General features: G+C 45.3%; 1 protein-coding gene across 2 annotated transcripts in view; it reads right to left on the minus strand.

Annotated features, from left to right (window-relative positions):
• The window catches only part of MYOF (myoferlin), a 153,597-nt gene that overhangs the window by 15,418 nt on the left and 111,198 nt on the right, over positions 1-26,981 (minus strand). For both annotated transcript variants that reach the window (XM_042909322.1, XM_042909321.1), the window contains 14 exons: positions 25,866-25,943; positions 22,494-22,675; positions 22,242-22,400; positions 22,019-22,117; positions 20,908-21,069; positions 18,882-19,047; positions 15,423-15,499; positions 11,390-11,401; positions 9,784-9,882; positions 8,129-8,254; positions 5,894-6,049; positions 5,338-5,429; positions 2,227-2,397; positions 1,530-1,678 (listed from right to left, as the gene is read on the minus strand). In XM_042909322.1, the coding sequence (XP_042765256.1) occupies positions 1,530-1,678; positions 2,227-2,397; positions 5,338-5,429; positions 5,894-6,049; positions 8,129-8,254; positions 9,784-9,882; positions 11,390-11,401; positions 15,423-15,499; positions 18,882-19,047; positions 20,908-21,069; positions 22,019-22,117; positions 22,242-22,400; positions 22,494-22,675; positions 25,866-25,943 (1,728 nt within the window). The remainder of the gene's footprint in view (positions 1-1,529; positions 1,679-2,226; positions 2,398-5,337; positions 5,430-5,893; positions 6,050-8,128; positions 8,255-9,783; positions 9,883-11,389; positions 11,402-15,422; positions 15,500-18,881; positions 19,048-20,907; positions 21,070-22,018; positions 22,118-22,241; positions 22,401-22,493; positions 22,676-25,865; positions 25,944-26,981) is intronic.

A 26,981-nucleotide genomic window follows, 5' to 3' on the forward strand; every position in this document is an offset into this window, starting at 1 on the left:
GGCAGAGCTGCAAAACGCCAAGGGCTTGTTGCCTATCGGAATACCTGTTGTGAATTTCTGAGAAGTAAACTTCTATTGTGTTAAGCCGCCGACATTTGGAAGTTTAATTGTTATAGCAGCTAGCATTACTGTGGCATTTTAAAAACAGCCCTCAAATTCTCTGACACTTCTCCCATGAGAGGTTGGGTCTATGTCCTCTTCCTTTGAGTCCGGGAGACATATCTGACCACTAAAGTGTGGAGAAAGAATGCTGTGCGACTTCTCAGGCTGGGCATACAAGGCCACGTGACATGTGGTTGGTCCACTTGGGATGCTTGCTTTGAGGGAAGCCATCTGCCCTGGAACGAGCATGAGTATCTAGAGATTGCCCTTCTGGAAAGGCCTGAGTAGGTGCTCTGATCATTAGCCCCAGTCAAGAGCCAGCATCAACTGCCAGCCATGTGTGCGAGCCACCTTGGACATCCAGCTCCGTAGAGCCTGGATGCCTGTCGCCTGGCCCCTCCCCCGACATGTGACAGCAGCCAAGCACATGAGGTACTCAGGTGAGAACTGCCCTGTGGGTGAGCCTGTCCTGACCTGCAAAACTGGGAGCAAAACAAAATGGACATTTTTCAGCTGCTAAGTTTTGGGGTGATTTGTTAGGTAACAATAGTAATTGGAATGATCGTTGTGACTGAGACAGTTTTGGGGGGAGTTGTTTGATTATCTGGGGGTACTCTTAACTATGAGGCCACGTTGCTTGCCAGTTAATTCCTTATCCCTTTTGCAGAAGTCCTCTTCAAATGGGAAGACAAAGCATAGTTTCTTGCAATGTCAGGAATAAACAGTGCAGGATCAGGAAGGCACCTTCACTCCCGTGTGTCTTTATTCAGCCTTCTCCGGGTATCCTGTGCACCCTTCAAGGCAAGCTCCACTGCCACCCCCTCTGGGAAGCCCTCCCTCCCTGCAACACTGTGAATAATGCCACAGCTCTTATGCTCTATTAAGCTTATTTCAGGCTTTGTCATGGCGCAGCTAGCTGGCTATGTGTCAGGACTGATTGTATTATAAATTACTGCTGGAGAAAGAGCAAGACCCCAAGCTCAGACGTGAGCCAGATGTGAACTCAGAAGAGTCCTCAAACAAACCCCCTGCATCCCCGAGCCTTCTCAGAGAAGGGCAGGAAGAATGATGGAATAAGCCTGGAAGAGAAATTCTTGCACTACCATCTGAGCACTTTTGAGCTAAATTATGAGCTAATTATGCACTACATAGAAATTAGTTAATTACTAGAACTTTGTGTTCAAAGCTCCAGTGGCTATGACCTAAAAAGGTCAAGTGAAACCTAAGACAGACAAGAAAATGTGTACACTTTGACACTTGACAAGACAGCAAAACCCTGCTATAATGGGGCTTTTGTTAGATAGTCATGTGTGCGGAGTCGCCTGTGGTATAATTAGGGCACTGCTCTGCCCATCCCCCTCCCAAAGCAGACCCAGCAAAGTTGCTATACTTTGTAACCAGCTTGCAGCCTATGGTTTTGCACTTACCAAATTCATCCAAACTATAGTCTCGACCTCCATATCTGATTCTACTTCCATCTTCGGAAAGGATGGGTGGTGGGAAACCTTTGAATCTGGCTACATTTTGAAGCAACTGTGTTGGTCTCAACTGATCTCGCCAGGTATTTACTCCAGAACTGTGAATAACAGTCCACACTCAGAGTTATCACGGGGCAGAGAGGTTCTTCTTGGATTCATACACATATACTCCTATTTATTCTTACAGGCGTCCCCATGTAGTGACGGAGCAGGGAATGGCTTTTGCCTAGAAATCTATTTCAGAGACCTAAAATCCACAATTAGTTTGGCCCCGGCCAGTTAATCCTTTTTTCCCCCCTCAGTTTTCCTCCTCCATCAAAATGAGGGGTTTGACTGCAATCACTGTAATCGTAATAGGCAAGCTCATAAACCAGAAAACACAAGCTGTATCTCATTAGATACCATAGAAAACACTTAGGGAAAGAGGGACATCACAAAACTGATCGGGGAGTGGGGTGGGCATTGCCCTGGACTTGGGCAATGCTGTGGCCCTATTCTCCCGAAGATAGTCCAGTTATTAAAAACAGTATATATCTGAGTCAGAGTGGTTCAGTGAAGTCAGGCACAGAAGTAGGGACCCAAGGCTTCCCCAGGTATTGATGTTAGATGGGACAAATTGTCTACTTTTATGGCCAGGACAACTTACACGCAGTATTGTTCAGGTATGCCGCAGTGGGACCCAAACCGGGAAAGGAATCGATTTTCCAGATCGATAATTGTTTCTCCCACCTTTTCGTCACGGGTAAAAGTGTCGTAATCGTAGACAGAAATTTTCAGATCTTTTTCTTGAGGTAAGTAGCAGCTGAGCTCATACATTCTAAATAAGCAAATGCAATGTTAGAATCTCCATGATTCTATCCAGACCTCTCAAAAACAAAACAAACAAACAAATAAAAACAAACAAAAAAAAACCCCCAGGGCTCTGGGGCACCTGGGTGGCTCAGTCTGTTAAGCAACCTACTGTTGAGTCTGGCTCAGATCATGATCTCACAGTTCATGGGATCAAGCCCCGTGTCAGGCTCTGTACTGACAGTATGGAGCCTGCTTGGGATTCTCTTCCTGTCTCTCTCTGCCCCTCTCCCACGCGTGCTCACATACGCATGCTCTCTCACTCTCAAAATAAATAAATAAATTAACCCCCCACCCCCAAATCAAGGCTTTCTGCAGAGAGTCCCCAGGCGGTGACTGTGGCTGCTGGAGGAGGACATGGTGACTGGGACAGCCAGGTGGGTGGCAGTGGGTAGGAGCACTTGAGAAGCAGTACGTGTTAGAAGTAAGAATAATGCAATGTTACATGCTTGCTCAGGGGGAGAGCTCGGGTTTAAATACATATGTCTGAATCCTAACCCTGCTGCTTACTAGCTGTGGGACCCTAGGCCAGTTACTTTACCCCTCTGTGCTCAGTTTTCTCATCTGTAAAACAGCGACAGGAATACCTACCATCCCATGTTGTTATAAGGGTCAGGCAAAGAAATGTTTAGAAAGCACTTGGCATGACTGCATTGCTGAAAACCCAGTAGCTGTGATATTAAAAAAAAGAAAGAAAGGAAGAAAAGAAAACCACTTGTTTTGGAGTTCCTCTGGTCAAACTAAAGGCTTTGAGAAGTCCTGCAGTTATTATCTGTTTTCACCCAGGTGTCTTGGTTTGAGGAAGGAATACTTTTTTTCTTGGAACACCAATTAATAGAAGACACACATTCTGTTGAACATGACCTGGATGTTGCTATGATGTGACGGGAATATACTGAACAATGGCTGAGCACACAGGAAAGGTTGCCCCTTTCTGAATTCCTGTCCCAGAACCCCTGAGGGTCTCCGCTGAGAAGAAAGTCACCCCCTAAGAATCAGCCTAGGGACTAAGAGCCATCCACAGGCCTGCAGAGGCGGCATCTCCTTTGAGAGGGGGCTCCACACACACACACACACACACTGGGCACAGATTGACTGAGCACAGCCTGACAGCGTCGCTTCCTCCCGGGGTGGGGGGTGGGGGGCGGGGGGGCTCCAAGCAAGACTTTTCCTGCCACTTAATTAAGCTGTGCTTGGCTCCTCAGAGACGCGCGATTCAGACAGGGCCGCCTTTCTCCCGTGAAAGCTGGCTTTCCCCTGCTTCCCTGTCTCCCTCACATGGAGCCCTCCTTCCTGCCCTGCGTGCCTTTTCCTGTCTAGACCTCAGGGCTGGATCAGCGGAAGAAAAGGAAAATGATCATATTGCCGTGCCAGAGGATTATTTCCATTCCCTGGCCCCGGCAGGCAGCTTTGGGGTGTGCGGCAGCGTGTGTGTGTGTGTGTGTGTGCACGTGCGTGCACAGGTGTGTGCACGCGTGTGCTCAGGAGCCGAGTGAGAGTGCGGTCCTGTGTGCGTGTGTCACAAGGTGTGAGTGTGTGTGAGGGAGAACAGTGCGTGCGAACCTGAGAGACTGTGATGAAGACGGGTGTGTGTGCACACATATGGGCGCATACACGAGAGAGTGCGTAAGGATGCGAACCAACAAACGAGTAGAAAAGAAGAGGATGGGCAACATATTAAAGCCAGAAATTAAAATATAGGCCACACATCAAACAAGAACAAAGTATTCTCCCATTTGGCAAGGTTCTGGGAAAATAACACTGTTTTCACAAACGTTTTGTACAAAGACCATTTATTCTACAGGTGGTGGCTTTGCCATGAATATGAAGCATTACCAAGGGTGTTGGAAAAAAGCCTGGGGCTTGGTCAGGAATTCCTACCTAAATCTTGGCTCTGTCATGTACTAGCTCTGTCGACAGAGCTCTGGCAACATGCCCCTCCCCTGTAATGTGGGGCTGCTGACCTCTGCCCTGCCCTGCTGATAGGCTGACCATGGAATGAGATGGTGGCAGCCACAGAGAGCCTCACGTGGACACCACACAGATGCTACGGTCAGATGGCCTGGGTTCGAATCCTGACTCCACCTCTTGCCAGCTGGGCACATTAGACTCTTCCTCCCTGTGCCTCAGTTTCTTCTGTTGTCAAATGGGGATGAACAATAGCACCCCAGAGTTGTGAAGTTGAGATGTTTCATATAAATGGCTCCAGAGGGTGCATGCACCCAGGAAAAGTTCAGCAGTTATTAGCTTTTATTAAATGTGGATGCAGCCAGTAGCTGAAAAATCTGGGTGCTATTTAGAGGTGACTTGGATGTGCCCTCCCCTTGAGAAGGACCTCATCTCCTTGAAGAGATAGATGGGTGTAGCAGCCCAGAAACAAGTCTGATGCGGTAACGGTGGAGAAACTAATGCTTTTTTAAGAGTCTTCAGGAACAGAAGATGGAGGGGCATCTGGACCCCATCATTTTGTGCCCCCTCCTCAGTTTTGGTAACAGGCACATTAATACATTCACTGGACCAAAATGGTGGGATTAGAATGTCCCAGAGAACAAGCACAAACTGGATTCGGGGAGTGAGAACCAACACGTGGCTACAGGTGAGTCACTGCCCATCCTTCTGGTCTGCAACCCACAAACGTATTGGACTTCTGGGTCTTGTCCCCTCCCCCTTCCCGGGGCCCTGGCCCCCTTGACCTCCCAGGCTCAGAGCAGATCTAAGAGAAGCCCATCTTATGACTTGGCTTTATTTTCTTCATGGCGCTTTTCACTTGCATTTGTGACCTTACGTGTTTATTGCCTGCTCTGCTGACAGTCCCGGGGCCTAGAACAGAGCTGGGCACATGTCACATCCTTAACTCAAAAGCCGTGGAGAAACGAAGGACAGAGAAACGTTTAGAAATGTTCGTTACCTGCCGAAAACCGGGTTGAGGGTGTTGGGGATGTAGTGGTCTCGATCTTCAATTACTTTTTTGCCCAGTGTTATTTTTATATAAGGGTCACACTGTGGGGACAAAACAGATGGCATGCCGTGTCACCGTCAAGTGCAAGTTCAAGGCAGTTTCCAGGGCAGACTCAGGTAGCCTCCACACCCGCTCCCACACTGACGAAAAGGTGGCGTCCGCGCCTCAGTTGAGGTCTGAGCAACACGGCCCTTGGTGCAGCAGACCGCCAGCCGCCTTCGGAGAAGTGGTGAGGGGTGAAGGGGTGGCAGCAGGGAGGAGGCACCGCGCAAATCTCCTCGAGGTCACATTTGTAAAATGAGAAGCATGAACCAGAGGAACCAAAGCCCCTTCAAGCTTTCGGATAAATCCCCATTGGGACAGTCCTCCTGAATACATTGCTTGGATAGAGTATCTTTCCCCTAGTGAGATAACAGACGCCCCAAAAGAAAGAACATGACAATTATTGTGGCTGATGACTGTAATTATCTTGCTACAGAAGAAGGCCCCACACCCAAACTCTTACCAGGCCATTGTTGTCTTGGGGCTGGAGCTCTAAGCCTCGAACAATGTAAATCCTAACCGTGCATTCCTGTGGGACGCTGTCAGGTAATTCCCGAAACTGCCTGGGAGGGGCCGGCACACTGGGGTCATCCGACAGGGAGTAGATTCTAAAGGAGCCCTAAGAGAGAGACACACAGATATCCTCACAAGGCCCCTGGTGACCTGGGCGGAGGACTCCTGCCTTCCTCTGCCACGCATTCTGGAGCAGCCACAGGGGCTGCCTTTCGTGAAGGGAACAATGTCTATTACACTATACACATTTCCAGTAGGGAAGGTAAAATGATGATAAAATAAGTATTTAACTGATTACAGAGAAGAAAGGGCAGGGCAGAAACAGGAAGACCAGGCACAAATCGAGGCAAGAGCTGGACCGGTATGGTGGCAAAGGAGGTGGTGAGGAGTAAAACCCTGCACATATTTTGAAGATAGGAATCAAAGTGATTATTTTTAATTAATTTTTTATTTTTATTTAAAACAATTTTTTTAACGTTTATTTTTGAGATAGAGAGAGAGAGAGAGCGAGCACGAGTCGGGGAGGGGCAGAGAGAGGAGACAGAATCCGAAGCAGGCTCCAGGCTCTGAGCTGTCAGCACAGAGCCCGACACAGGGTTCGAACTCACGAACTGTGAGATCATGACCTGAGCCAAAGTCGGACACTTAACTGACTGAGCCACCCAGGCGCCCCAAAAGTGATTATTTTTTAAACCGAGTAAAGTACTAAGGGTGATTTCCCTTTTCTGGTGTCACCCCTGTAAGCCCCCTCCCACCCCCCAGGCAAACTCCTGTTCATCCCTCAGGTCTCAACTAAAAAGTGTCTCTTCTTCCAGGAAACCTCCCTGATTGCCTCTGGGTTGGATGTGTCTTCTGCGCTCACCCCTGCTGCAGCACTGACCTCTGCATTGTGCTTGTTTACTTATTGTCTACATTCTTCATGAGACTGGGAGCTTCCTGAGGGTGGGGACTGGGTCTTGTTTATCACTCTGTCTCCAAGACCTAACACAGGGCCGGGCATGTCTATGGGGCACCATAAATGTTTTTTGAACGAGTGAGCCATCAGGCCAGCTTGACAGGCCATACATCATATCCTGAAATGAGCTTAATTAAGTACAAGAGAAAGCACTCAAGTTGGATTCCAAACGTGTGGGTCTTAGTTCCAGCTACACTCATCCAGCAAAGCAGTGTGAAGTAATAAGCACTTACTACTATGTGTCGGGCATCAGGGACCCCAAAATGAACTCAAGGAACCCAGTCTGGCACAGGGATACTAGATAGGTTTGATTCTTAGGCCTTCTTTGATTGCTTGCTGGGAAGCCACAGTGAGAAGGATGCCGAGAACATGGGTAGGGTAGGTAGGGTATAGTGTTCTGATCGATTAGCAATGTCTGCTGTTGGAAAGGGTTGGGAAGTAGCAGCACAGGTGCCTGGGATTTGCAGGCTGTGGTCGGAGGGAGGGGCGGTCACGAAAGCCGATACTCCCAGTGTGAAAGGCGCTTTAATGGTGGCAGGAAGCAGACCTGTGGGAGCCCAGAGCGGGAGTGAGTCACTCTGCCAGAAGCAACCCGGGAACACTTCACAAAGAATGTGACACTAGAGCTGACCTTGAAAAGGATGAGTAGGAGTTTGTCAGACCACAGAGAGGGAAGGCAGAAGAGCCTGTCCCGAGGCTCCCAGTTGTGAGCAGACGAGGTGTGTCTGGGGCCTGGGAGAGGTCCTTGAGCAGCAGCACACCAGGGCGAGGGAGCAGAGGAGCTCGGGGAAGGCCAGCTCTGCCTTAGGAAGGAGTTGGGACCTGAGCCATCGTGGAAACCCGACATCTTTTAGGAGTCAAGAAACATGATCATGTTGGGCTGCGTGGGGAATGGACTGGAGTAGGGCAGAAAGGTCAGGAAGTTGCCTGGTGGTCCTGCTGGAAGGCGGGGAGGAGGTAGTGGGGGCAGGGAGGAGAAATGAGGTCTTGACGACGCTGAATCTGCAGGACTCAAGCTTGGATGGCACAGGCAGGATGACGGAAATGTACTGAGAATGGCTTTGAGGCTTCTGGCCCCCACCCCATGGCCCGTTTTCTTGTCATCACCTTGTAGCATCCTTCAGATGTCAGAGGACATGTCTCTGCCCCAGAGGCTGGCTGTCCATTATCCTAGGTCTCTAAAGAAATTAAAGGTGGATTTGAAACATAACAGAAACACACGTTGCTCACCTTAAACTCTCCTACTACAGAAGGATCTTCATTTTCATCGGATTTGCCTCGATACAGCTTGAAAGTATCCGAAAAGTCGGTCAGGCCGCCGAATTCTGTTACATCCTCCAGTTCACAATCATATACCTGAAAACCATCAACAGCTTCTTAATTTCTCATTAAAATGCAGGTGGGGTCTAAACCAAAAAGACTGGCAATACCAAGTGGGCGTGAGGGTGTGGATGCAGCGACGGGAACCCTCACATCGCTGGCAGGAATGTAGAAGGGCACAACCACTTGGGGCAAACATCTGGCAGTTTCTTACTGAGTTAAATACCCAGTGACTCTATGATGCAGAGGCTGCATTCCTAAGTGTTTATTAAGAAAAATGAAAACACGTCCACATGATACGAGAAAGTCTGAAGCAGCTTCATCCTCAGGAGAATGGATACACAAATCGCAGTATATCTGTACAATGAACTGCCACTCAGCAATAAGAAGGGACAGAGTACCGATACACAGGATAGCGTGATGGATCTCAAAACAACTGTGTTGGGCTAAAAAAGCCAGACACACACAAAATACATCTGGTATAAGCCTATTTATATGGAGTGTAAAAACAGGCAAAAGCAGTCTATGGTGATAAACCAGATCAGCTGTCTCCAAGAGCGGTGGGCGATGGTGGATAATTGGCTGGAAGGGGTGCACAGGAGCTCTCTGTGATGATGGAAGTGTTCTCTGCCTTGTTTTGGGGGGCGGTTTACACGTAGACGCATACAACTATCACAACCCATTGAATGGATTCCTTTATTATACGTAAATTATACCTCCATAACAGAAACAGGAGAAGAGGAGGAACAAGAATGAGAATGAGGGAGGAAAGGAGGGAGGAAGGGAGGGTGGTTCGGGGACTGATCTACCTGAGCAGTTTGATCATTTTTCCAAATTAGTGGTTCTTTACATGCTGGTGTTTCTTGAGCTGCACTGAGATGTTATGATAATAAGGTGAAAATATGTGGAGGTTTTCTACTTTGATGGGGAAAATCATTTTAATGGCTAGATATTTCTCATTTAAAATTTTTTTTCCTCCCATGCAATGTTCTGAAAACTTTAGCATTTGCTTCTACTTAAGCACATTAATTATAGCCTGAAACATGGAATGAAGAATTGGAAACTCAAAACATTAAACCAGGAGATCACAGATAGCCAGATCTGCCTAGCTCAACAGTTCACCTTCCTCCTGGACACATGTGTCCATGGTTGTGATGGTATGTTATACCCATGTAACAGAATCAACTTTTCAGCTGGTGAAATGGATGCCTGTTTGGAGGACAGGCATGTTGACATTTCACACTGTTCTGTAAGAGCATGACTTTTAGGGTTCCTTGGGTTGAACTGGATAATTGTTGGCCTAATTAGTGTGGTGCCAACCCATTCCAAACCCTCTGTCAGATGCCCTCAGCCCCAAAGTGGCAGTCACATAACCATAAATCAACAGCTGTCCTCAAGCTCCTGGAATCTTGGCAAAGCCAAAGCCTATTGCAAGAGGACTCTCTAGGAAGCCAGAGGTGCCCGGGGCCCCTCCCCATCACCCCTTTTGTCTTCTACTTAGCTCTGCCCATGGTCAGTTGCAATGGATGCCATTCCCTCACCCACAGCAGCACAGGCCCAGGTACCTTGAGTTTGGAATAGCCCTTCTGAACATATTGTCCACATTTTTCATGTTCCCCTGTGGAAGCATAAAATTTGCTCCACCAGTCAACGATTTCTTCCTCCTAATGAAAGACATCAAAATGGAAAAACCTTTATGTAGTATTGACGTGGATTTCCAATCAGTGCAGGAAAACCCATATGTAACAGGTAAGAGAAATAGGTACTTCTGAACCTGAAACAGGGGAGACGATAGGATTTTTGTTTACATGTAGATTCAGATTCAGCATTCATGATTCTTCTACCCAGAAGCTACAGGTGAAAAGACCATCCTTGGTGGGATCTAATGCCCAGAGCTATAATAGATTATTTTTTTTAAAAATATTTTATTTTATTTATTTTAGTTTTAGAGAGAGAGAAAAAGCATGAGTGGCGGAGAGGGGCAGAAGGATAGGGAGAGAGGGAATCTCAGGCAGGCTTCATGCTCAGTGCAGAGCCCCACATGGGGCTAGATCCCACAACCCTGGGATCATGAATGACCCAGCCGAAATCAAGAGTCAGATGCTCAACCTGCTGAGCTACCCAGGTGCCCCTAGATGATTTCTTACAGCCTATAGACACAATATATTCATTAGTCTGATTTTACTTTTTTAGCCTGTTGACTTGGTATTTATATATACAAATTAATTAGATAAAACTTCCCTTATATGTTTTCCACTATTTCATTTCTTTAGTCCTTATAGCCAGCAATACATTATAAAACAAAGCTAAGCTGAGAGGTGGAAAAACTGGTTCTAATTCCAGTCCCATCCTTTACGTTATAAGCTGTACTCTCACATTATAAACCACATCGGCTTGGGCAAGTTATCCAACATCTCTGAGCATCAATTTCTTCATCCACCGAGTGGGTAAGAGCACTACCTGTTTCCATCTACTTCAGAGAGTTGTTTTGGAAATCAAAAAAGATCATTAGGAGAAAGAGCTTTAAAAATGATAAAATGTAAAACACAGTAAGGAGGCATTATGGGTCATTTAGACAAGTGGCTCCCAACCTGTCCTTGGGGTTTCTAATTCAATCAGCCTGGGGGAGTCCTGGGCATTCAAGAATGTTTTCTTAAATTCCACAGGCGAATCCCATTGTGCAGTCAGTGTTCAGAACCTCTGGTTTAGACGGGTAGCTCTTGGTTGGGCAGAGGGGATAGCATATCAGAGTCACTTGTACAACAAGTTAAAACTGCAGAAGCCTATAGTTTATTAAAGGCTGCTATAAGTTCTACTCAAATTTTTAACAAGAATAGAGCCTCATCAGACCCACCTATTGCTTATTTTAATATACCTGGGAAAGAGTGATCTTGCTGGGGGGAAAAAAACAGTGTCACCTATAACATAGACTCTTACTCAGTCTGGGTAGGGGGCAGGGAAGGAACACTCAAGAAAAGCGATTTCCTTTCTGTGTACCATAGACATGCAAACACACACACACACACACACACACACACACACTATACAGAATTATTTCCCCTTTATAGTCAGTAAACTAAGCTTGGATTTTAAAAAGTTTCTTTACGTATCAGCTATAGGCAGAAAATCTAAAATGAATCTTAAATCTAGCAAAGCGGGTACAATAGTTACCTTTTCTGTCAGCTGTTTATCACATATATGCACAGGAAGAGGGCAAACCGTGTCAGGTCACACAGATATGGAGACCCCATGAGCATCAGGTTTAAAGAGAAAGAAGAAGGAGAAATTAATTTTCATGCATGCTTTAGATGATCAACATTTTGATGGATTATTTAAAGTATTCAAGATGATCTCATAATTAAACACACCTTCTTGGTTTCTTCTCTGAAAATGTGCACATGAGTTACAAATAGTATTAAAATGGAAGGGTTGGAGGTAGCCACCCACATCCCATGTTCTCAAGGGTTAGATAATCTCATTGTCTGCCAGCACAGTGGTCACAAGACGGGAGGGATGGGGGTGCATGGAAGTGTGGCCACTCATCAGTCTGCCCCCAACCTTTCATTTCACTTAGCTCCTAAAGTATTCCCCAAATTGGCCTTATTCTTATCCCTTCAAAAACTCCTGTCGGGGGAAAATCATGTCTAGCATGGCTGCAGCATCATCATGTAGCTGCCTTTCCTTGCTTTTTCCCCATGCCTCTGTTACAGCACCAAATACAGATGCGTCCATCAACACTGTTCGAAGATGTCAAGTTTCTCACGGTCAAATGCTTCCATCTGAGCTTCTGCATGGAGAATCCACCCCTGATCTCAGGGTGCATCCAAGAGATGAGGGAATGGTGAGCTCGGATGCTGGGCTTGAGTTTTCTTTCCGTGCCTGCTGGTTGTCACCCAAGTTCACCTTCAGGGGCAGTCTGAGGAACTGCTATCTAGACCCCCTTTCTGAAATCCTAACTTCATTTCTCATGTGAGGAGACAGCAGCTCCTCATTATAGGCCCTTCCTGCAGCTGTTGTATGAGGCGGCCCACAGGGCTTCCTCTGTTAAGCGCCCCTTGGTGTTTTCTGATTGGCGTTTATTCAGTACACAGCATTGCCAAGAGAGGCAGAGAGATAGACAGATGTAACAGTTTGTTATATTAGATTCATACCAAAGCAGGATTAAAGGTTAAATCGCAGCCAGATTGAGATTTTGGAGAGAGGGACTTTATGCCAAAAGTACATTCACATTCTGAATGGTTCCTGAATTTTTTAAAAAGATTTTTAAAGTCTGTTTATTCACATCTATTTTTAGCTATCTGAAATAATTTCCAAGAAGAGAATAGTTTATGGTTTAAAAAGCGTGACTCAAAACAAGTGTCTGGTTTTAAAAGTTAGGATTAATATGGGAGAATTTATTCACGCCCATTTACTCAGGAGTTCATGCGGAAAAGGGACGGGAGCATCTCAAGAAGCTTGCTTTATGGTATCTGCATGGCAAGAGTCTCCCCGAGCTTCAAACAATCACATTTGCTTAAAGATCACCTTTCACTCCAAAATCTAGTATTAGAAGGAATCTGAAAGGAGAATTCAAGTCTTTAGACCAAGGTCCCCGTGGTCCCAAGCAGCTTCATGCATTTTCTCATCATACATACATGCACTGTCGTTGGAGAAGCCATTTTGCTGAGTGCTGTTGACATACTGCTTAAACACTGGAATTGGAAGGTAATTGTTGAAATGGCCATGTAGGAATGCCCATGTCATCTGGCTAGCACTTACCAATTTGCCCCAGGCACCACCTTTCTTGTGGTAATGCTGAGCCCATTTAAGAACTCCCAGAGATCCGGGGCACCTGGATGGCTCAGTCGCTTAAGAATCTGACTTTGGCTCAGGTCATGATCTCGTGGTTTGTGAGTTACAAGGCCCATGTCGGGCTCTGTGCTGACAGCTTGAGCCTGGAGCCTGCTTCAGATTCTGTATCTCCCTCTCTCTCTGCCCCTCCCCTGCTCACACTCTGTCTCTCTCAAAAATAAACATTAAAATTAAAAAAATAAATAAAAAGGAACTCCCAGAGATCTCACAGGGTAACGGTGTGAGTTTCTGTAAGCACAGGACAGTCACCCAAAGCCCTAGCCTCCAGCTCACATCAACAGCAGTTAGTTTTGACTTACTCTCTCAATTTACCCAGATTAGTGGTAACGGACATACATTACACATATATCACATGTACATGTAATGCACGCACATCATGTACGTGTAATATAGGACATCAGCAAAGTTGTTATTATTTGCTCTTCCAAAGCTCAACTTCATTCATTTGACTTTGCCGAGATGTGTACTGTCTTCCCTAATGTATGGGTGGAGTCAGTTTTTGAGGGGAGATTCCAACCGGCCTTTCCTAACACAGTGTGCCTCAGGTAGGTGTTAGCAGCACAAGCTGGCTAAAGTCATGTACAGTATAGTAGTCCCCACTTGTCAGCGGGGCATACGTCCCAAGACCTTTAGTGGATGCCTGAAACTGCGGGTGGAATTGAACCTTGTATATATTATGCTTTTTCCTACACACACATACCTATGATAAAGTTTAATGTATAAATCAGGCACAGTGAGAGATCAACAATAACTAATAATTAAATAGAACAATTATAACAATATACTGTAATAAGTTTTGCGGCTATGGTCTCTCTTTCAAAATATCTTATTGTACTGAACTCACCCTTCTGATGATGCGAGATGATAATATGCCTAAGTGATGAGACGGGTGAGGTGAGTGACATAGGGGCTGTGACGCAGTGTCAGGCTACTATTGCCCCTCTGACACTGCGTCAGAAGGAGGACCGTGTGTTTTGGGACAGCAGTCGACCGCGGGGAAAGTGAAACCTCAGATCGGGAGGGGGGGGGGGCGCTGAACAATGGCAGTTCCGAGTGCTACCGCCTCCAATCCTGTTCCGCTGCAACTCAGATTCTATGATGTAAACTAACCTTTCACAATGTGTTGTTCCAGTAGCCCAGTCATCGGTCAACTACTGTTACGAAATGAGTGACAATATCAGCAAAGATTGGCCTTGATTCTTCTTGATCCCCCATATGTAGGGCTACCGAGGACACAGCAGGCACGAATAAGAATTGTTTGGCCATGGAAAGTAAGAAAACTGGAGACAGGTTACAGAACAGGATCTAAAACTGCCCTTTTCCTGGGCCGTTGTGAAAACGTACTATCAATCAAGGTTCTTAAGTATACAGTACTTAATTTCTCCCTAGGCCACCACTGTTTTGGTGGGAATATGTGAGGTCGTTTGCAGAGCAAATGTGGTGTTTCGCAGATTTGATATTGTCATTTATGACTGTGGAGGATTCCCAGGGAGCAGAATCAAATGCACTGCGACACAGAGCTGGCTGTGGAGACCACATTTCATATGGTCCAGTTGTTAGTGAGCTTAATGAAGTGGGAAGGAAGTGAATTTTTTAAAAGGCACTGTTTATGGACATAACATATTAAAGTGCAATCATGTGCATTTTTTGGCCAGTTTGCACATTAAAACATGCTGTGAAAGTCCATCCTAAATGCCAACACAAACAGGGAGATATTTGATGTTTTCTTTTTTCTGGACTGAGACCTTTCTTCCCCCCACCCTCCCTTTCCTTCTTGTAGAATTGGCTGCGATGGTTCTAAAATAGGGTCCTGAGTGAGCATTTCCACCAATTTCTTCACCTCAAAACCACAATGAATATAAAAATCTTAGATAACCCACACACGGGCAAATAGGGTCATTAAAAATCCATGACATTTCTACTTCATGCATGCACCCCTTCTTTGGAATGTTCAGTGCTACAAACCACTTCCTGAAATTTCCCTTTCTAGCAAATGGTATCATTCAGACTGTTCACACCAATGGTTCTCAGACCTGCCTGCACATTAGAAGCACTTGGAGAGATTTTTTAACATACTGATGTTTACTAGGTCCCTCTTCCTCTTGGAGGGTGGGGCCTGGTCCCGGGTATTATTTTAAGTATCCCGGGTGACCCAGGGTAGAGGACATTAATCTACACAACGTCATTTAATTACTGATGAGTGTGAGATTCAGATTCTTTATTCTACCTCCATAAATTGGCTTGGTTATTATTATTTTAATTGCATCGAATGGCGGTATGCCTGAATTCGCCCAATGCCTAGGCACCTGGAAAATAAAACTGATATTATCCGATGATCAGTTCTGAAACCTACCTTTGAAGCCAGTAATGGTTTGGTGTCTTCTATTTCAATAATGACATCCCGGCAGGGTGGGGTAGACAGAAGGGAGGCTGCAAGACAAACAATTTCTCACCCAAGATACTTAGGAAAAAAACAGTACTGAACATTCTAGTTGAAGTTCAAGTTCAGCAGCCACAGTGGAAAGTAGACTTTACTCATGGGTAGGACTCACTCACTGAGTGTACAGGACCATCCCCGAATGGAGAAGGTGACCCAGTAACTCATCACTTTTCCCAAAACGTGATGTAGGTTTAGACATTTTCTCTTGTCTTGGACAATTAGCCCAGTACCTGTACACAGGAAGTGCTCAAAAAAGAACGGTTCAATTGTGTCAAGAAAGACCAATGTCTTTAGAGGACATGAGCGGAGAAGGAAACCCACATCGGAAGGAGCTTCAGCTTCTTAGAATCTGTTCCCAAGACACAGCAAAGCAAAGCAGGGCAAACAGTTGCACATTTCAGGCCTGAAGCTGCAGGCGGCTCATACAGCTCCGGTTCCCACGGTGGGAGCACAGGGAAGAGGCGTCACCCTGGTTTTATGCAATTCCCAGAATACGGCTGACCCGGAACAACACGGGTTTGAACTGTGCAGGTCCGCTTATGTGTGGAATTGTTTCAATACACTATGGTACTGTAAATATATTTTATTTTCCTTATGATTGTATTTTTTTTTAATTTTTAATGTTTATTTTTTGAGAGAGAGACAGAACATGAGCGGGGGAAGGGCAGAGAGAGAGAGGGAGACACAGAATGTGAATGTGAAGCAGGTTCCAGGCTCTGAGCTGTCAGCACAGAGCTCGACACGGGGCTTGAACTCACAAACCGCGAGATCACGACCTGAGCTGAAGTCAGAAGCTTCACCGACTGAGCCACCCAGGCACCCCTTATGATTTTCCTAATGTCTTCTTTTCTCTAGCTTACTTTATTGTAAGAATCCAGTGTATAAAATATACAACATACAAAAAATGTGTTAATGCACTGTTTATGTTATTGGTATTTAAGGCTTCTGGTCAACAGGAGGCTATTAGTAGTTAAGCTTTAGGGGAGTCAAAGTTGTACATGGATTTCTGACTGCATGAAGGTCAGTGCTCCTAACCCCTGCGTTGTTCAAGGATCAACTGTATTTGTGGCTCCGGATTTTGGGATTAGTGCAAGGGCTCAGGGGTAGCCCCTGGGCTCACCAGGTTTGCTTCCAATGAAGCCTCAGCCTAGGGCACGGGTGTGGGTGAGGAGTATGTCTACCCTTTATGGAAGACGGCATTGGGCAGTCAGACATTCAATGGGAGGCCAGCACCCAGACAGAACAAACTGCAAAGCCAAAAGAACTTTCTGTTTAACCCACCCGTGTAGGACCAAAAGCAGGGGAGGGAAGACACATTTTAGGTACATACCACGTGCCAGGGAGTGGACTCAGCCTTTTACGTACTTTATCTCATTTAATCCCTCAATAATCCTGTAGAATATGCACCATTATCCCCATTATAAAGATTAAAAAACGAATCGAGGCTAAGAGAATCCAAGTTACTCGCTTCAGGTTAAACAGCCAGTAGGAAGTGGAAGTAGATGACCTAGGGCTGTCTGACCCCAGAGCTTGTGTCTTAACACGCCAGCGCCCAGGGCAGAGTAAATGCTCAATGAAATGGGAAAGGATTAGGGGGACACTGGGGAGACAGGGAGAGTGACATTTACTGAACATCTGCGATACTCCACTTGCTGTGCTAGCTCATTCGATATCCACGCAGCACCTCCATCCCTACCAGCAGTCTCTACATTTCCAAAACAGGCTCCCCCCAAAACTTCTGCCAGCTACAACACAGGACGTGACAGCCAGTTGGGTAGGTGTGCGGGAACACAACTGTATGCAAGCTCCTTCTTAGCAATTCTCTGCTTTACCAGCCTCACGTAAACAAAGCCTCAAGGCAGGAGGAAAGCTATTCTGTATGCTTCTGACACTAGGCCAGCCAATTACATTCCTCAACTCTTACTCTATTTTTGGTTTTAAGAAAGTACCAGATTCTAGTCTTGGGAACATTATGCTTTGCCCACCCCATACTCCTTATGGATTTTCCTTTTCAAAGAGTTCTCTGAAACCTTGACCATATTTCACATTAATTAGAGTCACTAACCAGGAGACCTCTGCCTGAGCCCCATCCTACCCGCCCCCCCCCCGCCCCCCCCTGCCCCATAGACACCAACAAGTCCACACTCGGAGGCCAGAGAAAGATTGCAGAATTTGTGAATTCACATATTTGGATCAAATAACTTTGTCTCATGAAAGCAGCAGGGGCAATGCTAGGACAATGGTTTCTCTCCACTGAGTAACCCCAAATTAAACAATGCTGCAGTTATAGTAATCCTTGTTGCTATAAAAAACGTTGCTATTTTAGGTACTATCAATTCAACACAAAATGCTTGGCATGGGAAATTTCTGGATAAACTCATGTAGGTTTGTTTTTGCCCACGTGTGATTGTGGATTTTATTTTAGCCTCTTCTCTGAATCAGGGCTATAGGATGCTGAAACAGATGAGTTTCAGATGCTCTGTCAAATCAATACCAAACCTTCTGGAAGATTAACTAGAACTGGTTAGCAGGACAGCTGCTTAAACAGAAGACATCTGTTTCAGTCTTGAGGCACCGAAGATCAGCTGAATGAATGTGTGATAGTTCCCCACGGCATCTAATCTCATGAAGCCAGGGGCCCTGGAACTTTGTTCACTATGCTGACCCACTCCCCAGCCCCTAACACGGACCCTGGCACACAGTAAGCTAAAAACAAGTTATTATTGAATGGGCAATAGCAAAATGCTACTCATTAGCTGTTATTTATTTGGAGCCCTAAGGTCAGCACCATGCCCCACTATCATTTACCTACGAATCATGTGACCTACGGCAGACAAGTCCCCAGCTTTTCCTCCGCGGATAACAATGAAATAGTATCTTTCCAATGACATCGCGATAACGGGATGCGATCATGAGGATGACAGACAGAAAGCAATTAGAAATGAAAATCCTCCCCCACCCCCCTTCACTGCTCAGGAGGGGACCGCTGTATTTCTTGCTCAAAGCATTTATCACACTGACTGCAACTACTCATTTCCTTGTTTGTCTTCTCTGCTTGACTACATGAAAACATTATGAAGCACTTAACATCTCCCGAAGAGACAGCTTATGTTCAGCCAGGGATAGGTTACTTCAGAAGGTAACAGTTTGGGCGCTGGATGCCGCCCCCCCCCCCCCCCCCAAACAAGGTGGGAATTCAAATCTAACTTTACCACCTACTAACTATAGCACCTTGGGAAAGTTACATAGCCCACTGGAAATCAAATGAGTTCTTCATCTGCATGAATATTTTTTATCTTGAGGAGGTCTGTGAAGATTTAATCAGATCTCACATGAAAAACCCAAAGGGATATTTATAGACGTGAATTTTACCTTTTAGCTGTGGCACAAGATCCTCCTTTCCCGCATAAGGGTCGCAGCGAAAGCGGTCCAGGCGGTCGATGGTGCACTGCCCAACGACAGGCTTCCGCCCAAACTGCCTGTGGTCAATGACCTTGATCACCAGAGGAGGCATGTACAATTCTTCCTTGGGCAAGAACTGGGGATTCACAGAGGTAGGCGTCACTTCTCTGTAGCAGAACTTCCCAGTAAATTCTCCCAAAGGGACCAACCCAGACTTTTTGCCTGATTGGTATAGCCCCGGGGACTCACAGTATGTAGTTCAGGAATATATGTGCTAGGCAAACAGCATAGTGCTTCAGGATGGGAGCTGCGAGCCAGACGGCCTGGGGTCAAATCCTGGCTCTGCTACTAGGAGTCGCTTGGCCTCAGGCAACTTTTCAAAGCCCCAGTTATCTCCTCAGTAATAGGAGGGTTGTTTAATTGATGTATGTGAACTGCTTAGAATAGGGTCTCAGTGCCCAGTCACAGGATGCAGACTCAGCATTTAAAAGAAACTGAGATCAAACTGAATCTCCAAGGGAAATAACTGTGGCTTGGGAATCTTTTAGTCTTGGAAGTTTGGTGTCCAAATGGAATGCTCATTTTTCCTCGACTCCTCCTGTTCTTCCTTGTGGAATTTGGTGGCCTCGATGACATTGCCTGATTAGGGAATCATGGGCTGGTCTTGGGGTCTGCCTGGTATGTGGTTCAGATACATTTCCATCTCTGGCCTTGCAAAGGAATCGAAGTTGGGGTTGACTGAGTGGCTTTTCTTCTGCTGACTGAGACTAGATTCAGACTAGAACGTGGGGGGTGGGGGAGGGGCTGGGGAGCAGGCAAGGGTGGGCGGAGTGGCCTGGGGCGATCACTTCCCGATTGGATTCGGGCTTGCAGCACTCCATCTGCACACTGCAGGGGGGAGGAGGACGGCTTTGCAGCCGGAGGAACCTAAGTCCAAACTCTGGCCGCCTACTTGCCAGCTACGTCCCTGGTGTAAATTACTTATCTTCTGGGTTTCCGCTACAGTGGGTGTTTAAGGAGTGAAGAATGCCTGTCTTGCAGGGTGAGAGCAAAGACAAAAGGCAGGGAGTATGAAGGCAGCCGGCACCCAGGGCTGCTGCTGTCGTCTCTCCACATACCCACTGCCGCACAGAAAGTGTGGCCTGACACTCACTTGCAGGACCTGGATAAGGTGTCCCCCTCTCTAGGCCTCAGTTTCTTCATCTGTAAAAGCCCAGGTTAAATCACGGGACCCTAGAGTTTGAGAATGGTGTGCTAGCGACACCAAATGACTAGGGAGAGAAAAGGAATGTGAAGGTCCTGGGCTTTCTACTCCATCAGAGCCAAGGAAATGCCTTGATTTTATCTCTTTGATATAGTACAGTAGGATAAGGATTTAACTGCTTTAAAAGCGGGAGGACTGGGTGACCTCTTCTTGCTCCTATGGGGTCCTATGATGGAGGACCGTGAACCGGATCTGACACTGTCCCATATTCCTAACCACCCGTGGAGCAAGGTGGGTGCCTTCCAGAAGCACCTGGAGGAGGGGTGCAGTCACGGGCTGTTAGGGCATGGCCCCACTGCCCCAAATGGGCTCCGCACCTGCCCTTCCCCAGCCAGCCAGTGCCTATCTGGAGGCTTCTAGTCCATACACACTTGCAAGGGCGGGACTGAGGGTTAGTATTCTGCCCTCAGGGGACTGACCCAAAGCCTGAACCTGGTAGCTGAACAGATGAAAAGTTTATTCTAGAAATACGTATTCTCATAAATATTTCTGTGTCACTGGGGATGTCTAAAGCTTCAAGAAATCATCACTATGGTATGAGAGTCTAAGGGACAAAAGTCACTGGCAAGCTGAATCCAAGGCAGGGTTTTTCTATTTGCTGTCAGAGTTTGGAAATATATAAACTTTGTGTGTGTGTGTGTGTGTGATTATATATATATATATATATATCCATATTTCAGATAAAACTCAGGTACTCAACACACATGGACTATTACAATCTTGATACTGTACCACTTTCATGAAGAGAACAGAACTTGGGAAGTTGGGTGTCTTCTTAAGGTTTTTGATCACCACTGATTCTACCCTTTCCCCTCCACACTCCACAATGAGGCTGGGGGATGTGATAGAAGCCATCTGGTAGTTCTTCATATTTCTTAAGCCCCAAGCTAGAATCTAAGAAAACAATATAAAGAGATAGAAAGAAAACCCAGTATATTAAAAATAATATTCAAAGGAAACATTCTTCCTTAATAACAGAAATTCTTTAAGGTTGGCTTGTGCAGATTTGCCCAAAATCTCTGAGACTCTTATTCTGGAAAGCCTGTAGGTCATGCAGAGAAAGTGGTTTTGCCCCCTTTCCTCTGCCTGAGCTGCTAAAAAGCAGAGCAGTGAAGAGTGCAGGAATCAAATCCTGGCTGTGAACCCAGGCAAGTTAGTAACCTCTCTATGTCTCATCTGCAAACAGGACTGACAGCATTATCTATCACAGGGTCATTCCGAGGATCAAGTGTAAACTTCTTAACACAGCGTCTGACATGTAAGCATTCAAAAATGATAGCTGTTGTTTAAAGCCATCTGTTTGGTCTCTGGAAACTCTTACCAAGACAGCTTGAGAATGGAAATCTCAAGGTAACATCAAGGAAGAGACCTTGAGAATGGACCAGACACTGTCCATCAAGCTACCTGTTAGCTCCATCAGCCTGTGTCCGCCCTGATTGTCTGGCATGTCAGCATTTCCTGTTACTCCCATGCCTCTCTCCACCTTGAGTCCCCTCTTGAGTCTCCTGCTCTCTGTGCACACGCGCGCACACACACACACACACACACACACTGCTCTTTGCCTTCCCTCTCCCAGCTCTCCAGTGGACACGGGAAGCTCAGAAATCTCCTGGATCCCAGCAAATGAGAACCCCAAATTCCCTCAGTAAGGCCGGAATTGACCTGTTCTTCTTGTTTCAACAAGCCTTCTATGTCCATGAATATTTCAGATTTTCGGACAAATGCTTTAGGAAGTTGGGCACAGCAAGAGAACAGGTGACAAGATTTCATTTCCCAGGTGAAGGATTCCAGTTCTGTCGCTATGTCATTTGACTTGATCCATAAAACTTAGGGAGCTGCATACCTCAATGGCAGTGAGCTGGACCACAGGTCTGATCCCCTGGGGAACCATGTATAGATTTGGCGCCCTTTGTGAGGGAAGGATGGGAAGGTTGGAGCCATCCTGTAAAACAAACATGGAAATGTCAGTGCCTCTCTTTAGTTCAAGGGAATGGTGTCGTGGGTTATTAACAAGTATTTTAAGCAGTTGCTACGAAAGAATATGTAAGTGAGAACTCAGTAAGTACCTTGTGCCTCAGAATCAGTTCTGCGGTTACAAGGACATCCCCACAGGCTTTGTCTCCATTCATTAAGGGGTGCCAGAGAAGTTTGGGTGTGATATCCATTTCTGAGTTTAGCTTTACCAGAGGGGAGCACAAGCTTCGTCCTAAAAATTCATCTTTGCCCTAGAGAAACAAACAATCCTTAAATTCCCCAACAAATATCCCTATAAACTTCCATTATTCCCCAAGCCATCTTAGAAATTCTAAATTACCTACCACTTGGTCATTGTCAAAAAGTTCAATGACAACTTTGGGTGGGTTCTGTAGGACTGTCTGGGGCTCCCCATAGATTTCAATTTCATCAAATATAATCGTTTGGTCCCATGTGGGATTCAGAGTTGAGTGGATGATCTCAGTGGTTTTGCTTCGATGGAGGAAGGAGACATGAGCATACGGATCTAAAACAGAAGAAGAGAGGGGCGCCTGGTGGCTCAGTTGGCTAAGCGTCTGACTTCTGATTGTGGCTAAGGTCATGATCTCATGATTCATGAGATTGAGCCTTGTGTCGGGCTCCGTGCTGGGCTCCGTGCCTGCTTAAGATTCTCTCTCTCCCTCCCCGTTGGCCCCTCTCCTGCTCACATTCTCTCTCTCAAAACAAAAAATAAAAAATAAAAATAAAAATAATAAAAATAAGAACTAAAACAGAAGAAGAGAGTAACAGTGAGGCCGTGGCTAAAGTCCAGCTCCTCAGGACCACTCATTTCAATTGCATGTTCTTCCTCCAGGTGCACTGATCACAGACCCTCACCACCACCTGGGAGATAGATTGCCGAAGCAATCATGAAAAAGAACAGAGCTGGAGGCATCACACTTGCTGGTTTCAAATTATATTACAAAACTATAGTAATCAAAATGGTATGGTAGTAGCATAGAAACAGACACAGGAATCAACAGAACAGAGAACTCAGAAATAAATGCATGCATATGAGAGCAACTAATTTTCAATATAGGTGCCAAGAATGCACAATGAAGAAAGGATAGTCTCTTTGATAAATGATGCCGGGAAAACTGGATAGCCACATGCAGAAGAATCAAGATGGAGCCCTGTTTTATACCATACACAGAAGTCACCTCAAAGTAGACTAAATACTTGAATATAGGACCTGAAACCATAAAACTCCTAGAAGAATGTATAAGGGGTAAGCTCCCTGATATTAGTCTTGGCAGTGATTTTTTTTTTTCTGGCTTTGACACCCAAAACAAAGGCAACGGAAGCAAAAATAATAAGTGGAACTATATCAAACTAAAAAGCTTCTGCACAGCAAAGGAAACAATAAACTGAATGAAAACCCATGGAATGGGAAAAAAACATTTGTGAACCACATATATGATAAGGAGTTAATATCCAAAATTTGCGAGGAACTCATACAAAAGAGCAAACAGCCCAAATGACCCAATTAAAACATGGGCAAAGGACCTGAACAGACATTTCTCCGAAGAAGACATATAGGTGGCCAACAGGTACAATAAAAGGTGCTCGACATCATTCGTCATCAGGGAAATGTAAATCAAAACCACAATGAGATATTAAGTAACCTCTCTATCCTGTTAGGATGTCTCATTATCAAAAAGACAGGAGATAACAAGCGTTGGCGAAGATGTGGAGAAAAGGGAACCCTTGTGCACTGTTGGTGAAAATGCAGACTGGTGAAGCCACTGTGTAAAGCAGTATGGGAGTTCCCCAAGAAATTAAAAATAGAGTTATCACATGATCCAGCAATCCCACTTCTGCGTATATATTCAAAGCAAATGCAATAATGATCTCAAAGAGACCTCTGCACTCTCATGTTCACCGCAGCGTTATTCACAATAGCTGTGGTATGGAAACCACCTATGTGTCCACTGATGGATGAATGAATGAAGCAAATGTGGTGTGTATGTGTGTACTATCTATATATAATTCAGCCTTTAAAAAGAACGAGATCCTGTCATTTGTAACAACATGGAGGAACCGGGAGGGCATTATGCTAAGTGAAATAAGCCAGACCGAGAGAGACAAATATTACATGGTATCACTTACATGTAGAAGTTCCCCCACACCCCTTCAAAAATCAGATTAATAGAAACCGTGAGTGGAATCGTGCTTGCCAGGGGCTGGGGGGTATGTGTGGGGGGGAGGGGGGTGAAACGGGGAGAGGCTAGTAGAAGGGTACAAATTTCAGTTATAAAGCGGAGAAGGCCTGAGGACCTAATGTGTAACATGAGGACTACAGTTGACAACAGTGTATTGTGTAACTGACACTTGCTAGGCGAGGAGAACTTAAGTGTTCTGTCACACACACAAGTGTAACTATGTGAGGTGACAGATGTGTTAAGGCAATTGTGGGAACCCTTCCATCACGTATTTGTATATCAAATCGTCACTTTGTATACTTTAAGTGTGCAACTTTGTAATTTATACCTCAACAAAGCTGAAAAATGATAAGGAAAAAAAGAAGCAATCTGTTTCTCCTCCATGCTCGATACCTTCACCAAAACTTTTGCAATTGCCTGGGAGCTGATCTATTTGAGCAATAGCCTAATATCTAACCTGAAAGTGTTGTATCATCAAAAATGCTGCTTCATTTTTAGCATTGCGGTATCACATGAATGGGGCTCTTTGTTTCTGCTCCGATCATATATCTCATGTCTCAAACTGCAAAGAATGTGCTTGAGTTTTAGGCAACTTCAGTCAAGAATTTGGAGAAGATTCTAACTTCAACTTTCAATGACTGAGTGCCCTCTGGTGGTGAATATTCAAAAATGTCTTCAAACCCCATTTGGAGATCCGTAGTATAGAGATAGCTTTGAATCTCCTCTCATTTGTCAGAAAAGGAAACCACTCACAAATGTTGGTTACGTTAGTGCTTGGAACACACCTCACAACTGATGTGAGCATGCCAGAGTGTCAGGCAACTGCTTTAAGAGCTGTTTCCATAGAAGCTCTGCTCCGTTCAAGTCCTGAAGGAGAAATCTGCCCCAAGTAGCCCAGATGGCCCCTGAACTATTCATGATCCCACCAGCTACAGCAAAAACTCCCAGCAACCTTTTCCTCAGCCCTGCCTACAGCCTTCCCCTTAGATCCAGTCCAAAGGACACAAAACCAGCCGGGTCTCACGGCTTTATGGTGCTGCTGGGAATCGGGGGAACAGGCTGCGGAGAGGTCGAAACGGACTCCCAATGACCTCAAGCTTGCTGTTGTAGGCAAACGCGTGAACTTGTGATCTGTCAACTTGAGAGAGCTACAAAAAATATATAAAGGATCTTAACTTCCCAATCAGCCCAAGAGCCCAGGGTATATGTGTATATAGCTGTGTGTATAAGCAGAGAGCAGAAACTGCTTTTCTTCTTGGGGCTTTTTATTACCTGATCAGTTAATGATTATTAGTATTAAAAGACCACATATCTTCTGTGTATCTCCAGCACCCAGCAGGAGTGCTCGACATACTCAGTGATTATTTATTTAATGACTGAGCAGTTTACTTCACACAAATCAAACTGATCTCAATATGGAAAGCCCTTTAGTTGTTCTCTGAGAAATCACTAAAAGCATCCACAAGCTAGCCTGCTATGCAACAACATGTATGATGGAGATTTTTGTGCCTTTACCTGAAAAACTATCCTTGTCTAGAGCCATGAGGTTTCTGGCTTGATAGATATAGCAGCGCAGATGGTAAATGTAGACTCCTGAAAAGAACAGGATAGTTACTTACAAGAAACAGAACACTGGAATATTTGGACATAATACATATTTCAGATGTACTTCTCCACAGTAAAGAACACATAGCCTGCTGATGACACGTGCTCCCAAAGTAGTTCTGTTTCCTATAAAACAAAACCAACTTTAAAAATACTACAGTAAGCTTGGGGCGCCCGGGTGGCTCAGTCGGTTAAGCATCTGCCTTCGGCTCAGGTCATGGTCTCACAGTTTGTGAGTTCAAGCCTCACGTCGGGCTCTGTGCAGACAGGTCAGACCCTGGAACCGGCTTCAGATTCTCTCTCTCGCTCTCTCTTTCTCTCTTCCCCTCCTCTGCTCGCACTCTGTCTCTCTCTCTCTCTCTCTTAAAAATACACATTTAAAAAATACTATAATAAGCTCAGTGCAAGTGTTACCACTCAGGAGAACATTACTCCTGTTGTAAAATACCTGGATTTAGGCTACTGCTTGTCATCACAGACCTTTAAAATGAAACTTGGTTTCCAGGACTTATAGAAATAGGGCTTTCTATACTATTTCAGCCCCAGATCTAGGAGACAGTTATCTGCTAAAAGCTGCTTTGATAGCTCAAAATCTTTATACTCTTTATCCTTATTGTGTTAATGTGTATACCCTCCCACCTCCCACACACGTGATCTGAGAGAGAGAGTAGGGCACTGTGATTCGATGCACAGATCTGGGAGTCAGACTATCTTGTCTATAGTGTTTCCAAGCTGTAAGATTTGGGGCAATTTATTTAATCCTTCTGCATGTCTACAATGAGGACAATAATAACACTTACCTCCTCGGGATGTTACAAGGATTAAATGAATTAATATATGCACAGTGCCTGGCACATGCTAAGCCCTAGATAAGCATTTGCTATTATTATTATTATTATTATTACACAGCAGGTCTGCCTCATCCCAGAATGCCTAAAGATTATCATCGGAACCAACCTTTACTTAACTTTTTGAACCTCTTTTTTTAATTAAAATAATCTTTTGGGGGAGCTTAACAGATAGAAT

Source organism: Panthera leo, chromosome D2, assembly GCF_018350215.1.
Source record: "Panthera leo isolate Ple1 chromosome D2, P.leo_Ple1_pat1.1, whole genome shotgun sequence".
Taxonomy (NCBI): domain Eukaryota; kingdom Metazoa; phylum Chordata; class Mammalia; order Carnivora; family Felidae; genus Panthera; species Panthera leo.